Source organism: Vicia villosa, unplaced genomic scaffold (genome assembly GCF_029867415.1).
Source record: "Vicia villosa cultivar HV-30 ecotype Madison, WI unplaced genomic scaffold, Vvil1.0 ctg.002131F_1_1, whole genome shotgun sequence".
Taxonomy (NCBI): Eukaryota; Viridiplantae; Streptophyta; class Magnoliopsida; order Fabales; family Fabaceae; genus Vicia; species Vicia villosa.
In genome coordinates, this window is record NW_026705848.1 from 334,834 (window position 1) to 346,245 (window position 11,412).

The window sequence follows — 11,412 nt, forward strand, 5'->3', positions numbered from 1 at the left end:
GTTGTTTCTAAAGATGAGTCAGAATCAAAAGATGAGTATGATTTTGAAGGTGAATTTGATTCTAATTCTAAAGGCGAATCAAAGTTTGAAAGAGATTCTGAAGGTAACTCTAACAGAGATTCTGGAAGTGATCTAGACTCTGAAAGTGATCCATACTCTAAGGGGGTCCAAAATCTGGTGTTTAAGACTATATGGGTCACGCTTCTGGGAGTAATCATGCTTCTGGAAGTAGTCATTCTTCTGAAGGTGGAAATTATAAAGAAAGTGTTTTTGGAGGAGGTCCAAAAGTTGGCATTGTTCTAAGTTCTGTACAAGATTCAGAATAAGTTCAAAGGCCACAAATAATGAGTTCACTATCCAGAAGGTTTGCAGAGTTCGACATGTTACGCGATACTGAAATAGACTCTGAAGGCAAAGTCATTCAGTGTGCCATGTTAGTATACTTTGAACTAGTATGCATAAAAGAAGCTCTTAAGAAGAAAGTATGGTTGAAGGCCATGAAAGAAGAGCTTTATGTTATAGAAAGAAACAAGACTTGAGAGTTGACTGAGCTTCCAAAGGAGAAGAAAGTCATCAGTGTCATATGGGTTTTTAAGGTAAAGTTGATGCCAGATGGATCGATTGAGAAACACAAAGCGAGGTTAGTAGCTAGAGGTTTTCTTTAGAAACCTAGGTTGAATTACTTTGAGGTGTTTATACCTGTAGCTAAACATGAAACAATCAGGTTGGTGATTGCTATAGTTGCTAATGGGAATTGGTCTATGATACATCTGGATGTTAAATCTGCATTTTTGAATGGTCCTTTACAAGAAGAAGTTTATGTGTCACAACCTCCTGGATTTGTGGAAAAAAATTGGGAATGGATGGTGTACAAGTTGCATAAAGCCTTGTATGGATTGAAGCAAGCTCCTAGAGCTTCGAACTTGAAGATTGGTTCATTTTTCAAGAAGCAGGGATTTCAGAAATGTGAGATGGAATATGGTGTTTTTGTTCATTATACTTCTGGAGGAAATTTGATGCTAGTGTGTCTTTATGTTGATGACATACTGCTTACAGGGAGATGTTCTGATGTGATAGATAAGTTCAAGAAGATGCTAATGAATGAATTTAAGATCACTGATCTGGGAAATATGATTAATTTTCTAGGGATGGAGATTTTGTTCTATGAGAAGGGTATCATTCTGGATCAGCTGAAATATGAACTTGAGCTTCTGAAGAGATTCGAGCTGACAAATTGCAAGTTTACAATCACACCTGCTGAGATGAATTACAAGCTGGATTCTGATACTGAGGGTCATGATGCATATGCTACAACTTTTAAACAATTAGTTGACTTGCTGAGATATCTCTGTAAAACCAAACCTGACATCTGTCATGTAGTTGGAATGGTGAGTAGATTTATGAACAAACCAAAATGATCACATTACCAAGTTGTTGTTAGGATTTTTAGGTATATTAAGGGGACTCTGAAGTTTGAAGTTTTGTTCCCTTCTGGAGCTGAAAGTGAGTTAGAACTGGTGTGCTACTCAAACTCTTACCGGTGTGGTGATAGAGTTGACAAAAGAAGTACTTCTGGATATTTTTTCAAATATCTGGGAAGTGTCATTTCTTGGTGCTCCAAGAAGCAACCAGTGGTTGCGTTGTCAACTTGTGAGGTTGAATATATTGCAGGTGCTTTGTTTGCGTGTCAAGCTGTTTGGCTGCTGAATTTGTTGTAGGATCTGAAGATCAAGGTGAAAAAGCCTATGAAGTTAATGGTTGACAACAAATATGTCATAAGCCTTGCTAATAACCCAATGTTGCATGGGAGAAGAAAACACATTTACACAAAGTTCCATTTTCTAAGGAATCAAGTTTAGAATGGAGTACTAGAAGTTGTGCACTGTAGCACCCAGAAGCAACTTGCGGATGTTCTGACGAAAGCTGTCAAGACTGAACACTACATCAATTTGAGGGATGTAATTGGTGGTTTTGATTTTAGCTCTAAATGTGAATTAAGGGATATTTTTGAAGTATAATTTCATATTCAGAGTGTTTGCTATTAGTTTGTTTTGGACCTTATGTTGGGCTTTAATTAGTTTGACCCAATATGAGTTTAGTATATATAGCAGTTTTGCTTTGTAATTCAGAACAATGTATAATCATTCTTGTAACCGTTTTTTCAATTGAATGAAGTTAGTTACAATTTTCTCTCTTCTTCCATCTTCATCTTGTTCCTATGTGCACACATGCACGCACACACGCACCCACGCACGCACCCACGCACACATGGAAGCAAAAGGAAACAAACGTCGAACATAAAATAATAAAGAGAGAAACAGAAACAAATAATAAAGAAAGAAAATGAATGGGTATCAGATGAGAAAAAATGGAATACTGGCGGAGGCGGCGGTAAAATATCGGCGTGTGACAAAGAGGTGTGCGGTGAGGATGAAAATAAATAAAGAAGATAAAAACAAACAGAGATGATGAAAAACAAGGAATACAAGTTGTCTTTATAATGGGTAAGTGGAATATGAAAGGTAAAACTTTTATTTTTAATTTTGAGAATTTGAGAGGTTGATTTGTATGTTGTTTGAAATAGTGTGTCGTATTCGTGTCCGCTGTGTTTCAATTTATTTTGTTGGACAAGCTTTTTGATGATGAAGAGAACTCCATTCCTTACGAGCTTGTCATAACTTCACTAGTGAAATCTTAATTCTTACAAAAGAAAATAGCGTCTTGCTAACTAGTGCCTTCAGGGCACTCTTTAAGTATACTAAATAAATCAAATATTTTTTATAAAAGTTAATATTTCAATTTCCAATGCATTTTTAATGCATTGAATACACACATTTTTAAAATTTTTTACCACTTTAATCATTTAAAGAGTACCTAAAGACACTAGTTAGCATTTCCCTTTAAAATAATAATGTGAAAATGAGTTGAAAATGAAATTAGCTATTATTTTTAAAACAATAAATATTGTTTAAAGAGATATCTGCTAGTTAGTGTATCAGAAACTAAAAGTTCAACTATTTATTGACTTCAAATAATTTATTTTTTCATTGAAGATACATGAATCGCTATGTATCTCTAATTTTAAGCCAATGATTAATGTTGTTCCTTATAACCCTTTATTATTTTACTTTCTATATTAGTATTTTCCAAACCTTAACTTAAGGTGACACCACATCCTCTTTTCTAATTCCCTCAAAACAAAACATTTTTCTCATTTTTGCATTTCTCCATTTTTGTTGTTGCTTCTTCTGCAATCAACCATCATCAACATTTCTATTTGCAGAAGAAGCACACAAAAATGGGGTTGAAAGAAGAATACACCCCTCTTCTTTCAAATGCACCCCCTCTCTCATCCAAATTCAAAACCTTTGCAAACATCTTCATTTCAATTGTAGGTGCTGGTGTTCTTGGTCTCCCTTATAGTTTCAAAAAAACCGGATGGATCATGGGTTTGCTTATGCTTTTCTCTGTCGCTTTTCTAACTTTCTACTGCATGATGCTCCTTGTCCAAACTCGTCGTAGGCTCGAATCAACCACGGGGTTCACGAAAATCAATTCTTTTGGTGATTTAGGTTATGCAACAAGTGGCCCATTTGGAAGAATTTGCGTTGATATCATGATTGTTCTTACGCAAGCCGGTTTTTGTGTTAGCTACCTCATTTTCATTTCAACCACTTTGGTTCATCTTTCTAATAACAACACAAGTTCAACAATGTTATCATCTTCATTAGGTTTCACACCAAATGTTTTGTTTATTTGGGTTTGTTTTCCTTTTCAACTTGGTTTGAATGCAATTCCAAGTTTGACTCATTTGGCTCCTTTGAGTATATTTGCTGATGTGGTTGATATTGGAGCTATGGGAGTTGTGATGATTAAGGATGTTTTTATCTTCTTGGAAAATAGACCACCTTTGAAGACATTTGGTGGTTTATCTGTTTTTTTATATGGTTTAGGTGTGGCTGTTTATGCTTTTGAAGGAATAGGAATGGTTTTACCTTTGGAATCAGAAGCTAAAGAAAAAGATAAATTTGGTGGTGTTTTGGGTTTGGGAATGATAATAATTTCTTTGTTGTATGGAGCTTTTGCTGTTTTAGGTTACATTGCTTTTGGTGAAGAAACTCAAGGGATTATTACTACAAATCTAGGGCAAGGAATGATAAGTGCTTTGGTGCAATTGGGACTTTGTGTTAATCTGTTTTTTACTTTTCCAATGATGATGAATCCGGTTTATGAAGTTGTGGAGAGAAGGTTGTGTGATTCTAAGTATTGTTTGTGGCTTAGGTGGTTGTTGGTTTTGATGGTGAGTTTGGTGGCACTTTTGGTGCCTAATTTTGCTGATTTTTTGTCACTTGTTGGGAGTAGCTTTTGTGTTTTTCTTAGCTTTGTGTTTCCTGCCTTGTTTCATTTTTTGGTTTTTAAAGATGAATTGGGTTGGAGATGTTTGGTTTTGGATGGTGCAATTGTGGTGTTTGGGATTGTTATTGCAGTGTCAGGAACATGGTCTTGCTTAATGGATATTTTTTACCCTAAGGCTTGATTAAACAATAAAATCTCTTATCATGGTGTTAAATTCCGTTCGCAACCGCAATTACATGTGCAATATAACCGCAATATACATGATTTTACACCTTTGCAACGGCATCACAATAACAATTTTTACCACATGGATTTTGTCACAAAAATATAGGTCCTTCGCGTAGCTGCGACCGCAACCGCAAAAGCATTTTAAAACCATGCTCTTGATATATAAAGTTGAGATTTTAGCAATGGAGCTCTTTATTTGGGTTAATTTTTCTGTTACCATAATAACTTGGTAATCTTTTGAGGGAGATCTTGCCTAAGCTCTAGTTGAGAAGAATTTGTTGCTTGGGTTATATGAATTAGATTCTATATTGTAGTGTTTATTATCTATGAAGATCAGACACAAGAAACAACAATGATATATATGACATAATGAATTAATGTATCAATGTATGTTAATAAACTTGTCTATAATGAATCAATGTGTGCTAATAGAAATGAATAAATCTTAATTAAGTTGAATGTTCACATATAATTAGTATGAAAAAAAATTGAATACATAAAGCAAAGTAATTCTTTCATACATGAATAACTTTAATACATTTAAATGCTTGTAGTTTTTCAAATGAAATTCAAGACAATCACAAAAATAAAAGATAATAAGATAAGGTAGTAGAGATTACACATAAAATTATCTTTGATTTACTCTCTTAACTCAGAGTAATGCTAAATCTCCCCACATAAGAAAAACTTTTTCTGCGATATTAGATAATTAAATTTATTAAAATTTTATTGACTCACTATATATTTTGATAGTAGTTTCATTTATCCTGTTTCATATAATTTTTACGATATGAAAAATAAATTATATTAAAATTTTACTAACTAACTACATATTTAAATCAATAATTTCATTTTTCTGTATAATATTATTTTGTATGGCATTATTATTCGGCGTGTAAAATTATATAGATGAAAAGCAATTGTAAGAGTCACTTTTATGAATATAAAAGAATAGGTGGAAAATAATTAAGAGCTAGAGTACTTTTAGGAGATAGTTCTGATGAGATAATGAAGCAAATGTGAGATAGTTGGAATAACATAAAAACATGTTGAAGCAATGTTATTTCCTCTTATTCTATTCACCATTTTGATTTCCCTATTTTCTCCCTTAAGCTTAAACTAGTAACAAACCCGTGCATACGCACGGGTTCTGTTCGGTTACGCGAATTTGGATACATCATTGATTTTAAAAAAAAAAATGTTAAAAAAAATTAGATTAATAATTGATTATTTCATATATAAAAATATTTAGATCAATAATATATTTTTTCCCGTATACCATTTATGGATTAAAAATATTTAATCATAAATACCATTTCTCGTATATAAAAATATTTAAATCAATAATAGATTTTTTTTCCCGTACAGATTTCATTTTTGTTTAGGTATCATTCACAAAAATATTTGGATCAATAGTAAATTTCGTATATAAGACTATTTAGATCAATAATAAATTTTTTCCCGTATACCATTTTAAAAAAAAAAATATTTAGATCAATAATATATTTTTCGTATATTATAATATTTAAGAACTTTATGGTACAAAGACCAAAAAACCACAATTTTAATGTGGTGGCAAAAAATCAAATAAGGGCATTTTAGACTTTTCCACAACCATGAACATTTTTATATTATAGATTGTAAATTTTTTTTGGAAGAAAGAAGTGAGAAAGTGATGAAAGAGAAAAAAAATAGAGAATAGAGAGAGATTTGATAAGTTTGATAAAATATAAGAGTTGTATTATTTTAATAATAAAATTAAGAACTTTATGGTACAAAGACCAAAAAACCACAATTTTAATGTGGTGGCAATAAATCAAATAAGGGTATTTTAGACTTTTCCACAACCATTAATTTTCTTATATTATAGATTAGAGATTGACAGTTTTTTTTTTTGGAAGAAAGAAGTGAGAAAGTGATGAAAGAGAAAAAAATAGAGAATAGAGAAAGATTTAATAAGTTTGATAAAATATAAGAGTTGTATTATTTTAATAATAAAATTAAGAACCTTATGGTACAAAGACCAAAAAACCACAATTTTAATGTGGTGGCAAAAAATTAAATAAGGGTATTTTAGACTTTTCCACAACCATTAATTTTCTTATATTATAGATTAGAGATTGATAGTTTTTTTTTTTTGGAAGAAAGAAGTGAGAAATTGATGAAAGAGAAAAAAATAGAGAATAGAGAGAGATTTGATAAGTTTGATAAAATATAAGAGTTGTATTATTTTAATAATAAAATTAAGAACTTTATGGTACAAAGACCAAAAAAACACAATTTTAATGTGGTGGCAAAAAATCAAATAAGGGTATTTTAGACTTTTCCACAACCATTAATTTTCTTATATTATAGATATCTTGTACACAATAAAAAATGACCAATACACAAAAGAGTTTAAGAAATGAAAATTTCTTTGGCCACCTCCCTATGGGGTCACCCTCAGCGAAAATCCCAAAATACCCCTGCTTCGAAAATGAACTTTCGAAGCGCTTTTTTTTTAAAAAAATTTCCTTAATTCGGAAGTGCATCTCCGAAAACACCTCATGGGGGGTGTCTGCGGAGATGAACTTCCGAAAACACCTTTGTTCAGATTTTGGGGGGTTTCGGAAGTTCATTTCCGAAAACACCTCATGGGGGGTGTCTGCGGAGATGAACTTCCGAAAACACCTTTGTTCAGATTTTGGGGGTTTCGGAAGTTCATTTCCGAATTATGCAGAAACTGTGTTTTTTTTTTTGTTTTATCTAAAACAGTCTCGCATTTTAATTAAATGTAAACGCCAAATAAAATAAGCAATAGATAAACTGAAAATACTAATATGATAAATAAACAAAAAAAAATACTAATCCGATGAAAATAATATATACAAACCGAAAAAAATAAAAATAGTGTGCTAAAGATACAATCCGATAACAAAAAATATATAAACCCGACCACTACTGGGTGTGCCTAAACCTCTCGCCCTGAGACCTCCTCTGCCGCGTGTATGTCGCCGCACGGCCCGCATCAGTGACGATCATCTCCATCACGGCGACTGCCTCTGGACCGTCCCGCTCCACGATACCTCGATCCAACGCGTCCTGCCCAATCATCGATATCCGCTGGCAGATCGGCATGAGATCAATGGCGTGATCATCCTCGGCCTGCTGGTTCTCCAGGATCTCCTCGTGTGCTGGCCTAGGAGCGCCGGGAATGTCGGGTCTCAGAAGAGGATGTGACACCCGGTAGAACCATGTGACGTATCCCTCCTCACTGTGCCAGTCCTGGGTGACCCGAGTGAGACGGTACTCCAGTGGTACCACATGATCCTCCCAATGCTCCCATATGGCAGTGAGCTGCACTCGGATCACAGTGTCGGGAGCAGCCTCAAAGGGTGACCTGGGTATCCGCTGCACGAATCCGAACTGACGCATGCACCGCTCAGGGAGATATCGAACCATGATGCCGGTCCCGCAAGCCAACCAGCCAGAATAAAGTGCAATGCCGTCAAAGGGGACAATCTGAGCGTAGTCGATGAACGGCCTCCAGGTGACGTCGTCGTGCAGAGTGCGGTCCAGGTATCCACGGTATGGTCCCACCGCATCGTTCCCCCTCTAGAGATCGTATCTGGCGGTCCTGGGCAAGGCGTCCACGTACGCAGGATCGAGGTGGTAGCCGTGGATGCGGGAGAAGTAGGAGATGATCCAGCTCTGAAGCAGAAACAAGATAATGTATTAAAATTAAATACGAAACATATATAAATAAATAAATACGATAATGTATTAAAATAAAACGTACCGTAAGCAGTTGCAGGATCCGACCAACTGCCTCGTCCTCCAGTTGGAGGCCTCATTCAGCTTCTGGTAGAGATATGCCAGAGTAGCTGACCCCCAGTTCCACTGGTGAACGGTATCCAGGTCCATGAAATAGCGGAGGTAGGCCACGTCGACGTACCTGGCACTCTTGTCCACAAAGCATGCAACGCCTACCACATGCATGTACCAGCACCGGAGAGCGCAGCCGCGGTGGTACTCCCTGAATAGGTCGTTACCCTCCTGCTCGGCCTCGGCCGCCGCGTCCAGGTGGAACTCAAAATAGAGGCTCAGTGTGTTGAACCGGACATGACACCCAGAAGTCGAGACGCACTCCAGGTGAGCAACCTCGTGCGGCATGCCCAAATAGTGCATCATCCACTCAATGGCCTCGACCCTCTGGATCCTGGAGTGGTCCAACAGCCACCCCCTGATGGGCAGGTGGAGAAGACACTGGTCCAACAGCCACACCCCTGCGCAGAGCTTTTCTGCAACCTACAATGGCAGACCCCAAAATCAAACTTTAAACCTATGTCTACACATTCTAAACATCCTAAATACCAGTACCAACCTAACCTAATACATATTTTCCTATTTGTAAACACCCTAATATCAATTTTAAGCATAGATCTAAAACTCAAAATGCTTACCGATTGAAGAGGTTGGAGTGCTTTTTAATGTAGTATAGGAAGCTTGTTGGAGCCTTTGATGCTGCCTTGGAAGTCTTTGAACAAAATTTCGCCTTTGGTGTTGTTTGATGTTGAATTAGGGTAAATGAATGGGGGAGGGGGAGTGTTTTGTTAAATCTGCAGAACGTGTCTTATTTCGGAAGTTCATTTCCGAAATGCTGTTTTCGGAAATGAACTTCCGAAATAAGACAATTTTTTTAAAAAAAAAAGCGCTTTCGGAGATGAACTTCCGAAAACACCTTTTTCATACATTTCGGAAGTCCATTTCCGAAGTCAGGGGTAGTATGGGGTTTTCACCAGAGGTGGACTAGAAGGTAGGGAGGTGGTCAAAGAAATTTTCTAAGAAATTGAACACTTGTACCATAACAAAATTGTAAGTTTTGGTGGCAGAGGTAGGAGATATTAACTTCATAATATTATAGACATAACAATAAGCAAACCAAAAGATTGGTGTGAATAATAAACTACCAATTAACCCAGTTGGTGTCAAAAGATATATTGTTATAGTTGATAACAAAAGTGAAAGTGTGTTCAATATGGACAAGGTAAAGAAATCACCTTCAGAAATAACTGATTTACCAACTTTTTCTTGGGAACTACTAGTAGCATCACCTTGATAAACTCCACCAGGAGGACTTAGTGCTGATTGAAATGTAGCAGTTGCAATAAGAGTAGCAACTATCAAGAACGCGTTACGTTGTTCTTCTGATATATCCTTTCTAATGCGTAGTACATAAATCAATATTTTCTCCATTATTGTCAACTTTGATCTTAATTTTTCTGCGAGTGTGGGAGAATCCTTCACTTTTGAGCTTGGTTTCACTCCAGCACTTAGTAGTATACCTTTGATTTCAGCACTGGCTGCTATATCTAATGCTGTTGAGTTCTCTGAATTCTTCGCATTCAAATTTATCTTCGTCTTTACTAATAATCGAACAGCCTGCAAATAACATATATATTATTGCGATCCACAACTACAATTGCAACTAAAAAAATATAAATAGAATCGTACCTTTGAATCATTGTTTAGAGCTGAAATATGCAAAATAGTGTTTCCTATCTCATCTTTAGAATTCAATAATAATTTTTTGTTAAGAGTCCCACATCGGACAATATATGGCCTGAACATGTCCTTATAAGTGGGAGCAATCCTCACCCTACAAGCCGGTTTTGTAGGGTTGAGTTAGGCCTAACCACACTTCTTAACATGGTATCAAGAGCCTCGTTTAAGATCCGGTGGGCCACCTTCTATGGTTTCCGCTATCGGGCCACCCACCATTTATTTCCACGCTCCAGTTGTCTAGTCCTGGGCGTGAGGAGGTGTGTTAAGAGTCCCACATCGGACAATATATGGCCTGAACATGTCCTTATAAGTGGGGGGCAATCCTCACCCTACAAGCCGGTTTTGTAGGATTGAGTTAGGCCCAACCACACTTCTTAACATTTTTCAAGCTTCATAGAACCTCTTCGATGAGTTGTATTCAACCAACCAACCAAGACACGAAGAGCTTCAAACTGATTATTTTTTACAGCAATATGAAGTGCAGTTTCACCTCTCATGTTCACATCTTCAACTGAATTCGGACAAACAAATAAAAAATTAGCTAAAAGGTCAGTTTCTCCTTTTTCACAAGCAAGATGAAGAGGAGTTAAGCCTTCCCTTCCTTTGATTCTAGCAAGTTCTTTGTGGGTGTCTAGAAAACGAAGAACCATCTTCTTTTGGTTGTTTTGCATGGCAAAGTGGATTGGACTAAACCCTTGTTGATTTAGCTTCCAAGCAAATGAAGGTTTCAGTCTCATGATTTCAGTGGCAAAATGGATATGTCCCATAGATGCAGCTATATGCAAAGGTGTTTCAACAAATGGTATTGAATCTATATACTCCAAAACATATGGATCCTCTTGAATTAGTGTATATAGAAGGTTTACGTCACCTTCTAACGTTGCAGCTTTCATCTTTTCATTAACATCATTTCTTGTGTTCATGTTTCAAGATGTTACTTCCTAAGCTTGTTGCCTGAATTTCCACTAAGCATGATTCACGACTCTTGTTCACATCATATTGTATTATTTTTATTCAAGATCCATTGTATTAAAACTTGGCTTAATATATCTTTTGGTCCCGTAACTTAATTTATGATTTCACTTTGGTCCCGTATATAATAAACGTTATATTTTGGTACTTCAAAAACTATTCCGTTAGCCAACTTAATCCATTTCGTTAAATTTAACTCTAAATGTCTTAGGTGTGATACTATTGTTAGTATCTACCATAGATTTCATTTATTTTTTTAATTTTAACCATTTGATCTTTTTGATGAACTCTACACCGTTGGATCTTGAAAGT

The 11,412-nt window shown here is 35.8% G+C and overlaps 1 protein-coding gene and 1 pseudogene across 1 annotated transcript; one reads left to right on the forward strand and one right to left on the reverse strand.

The window, feature by feature from the left end:
• Positions 1-3,199: 3,199 nt before the first annotated feature.
• LOC131637990 (amino acid transporter AVT3B-like) lies at positions 3,200-4,970 on the forward strand. Its single transcript, XM_058908549.1, has one exon. The coding sequence runs from the start codon at positions 3,299-3,301 to the stop codon at positions 4,535-4,537; it is 1,239 nt and encodes a 412-aa protein (XP_058764532.1). The 5' UTR covers positions 3,200-3,298; the 3' UTR covers positions 4,538-4,970.
• Positions 4,971-5,568: 598 nt separating this feature from the next.
• Positions 5,569-11,051, reverse strand: LOC131637984 (ankyrin repeat-containing protein BDA1-like; annotated as a pseudogene).
• Between the last annotated feature and the right edge of the window lie 361 nt (positions 11,052-11,412).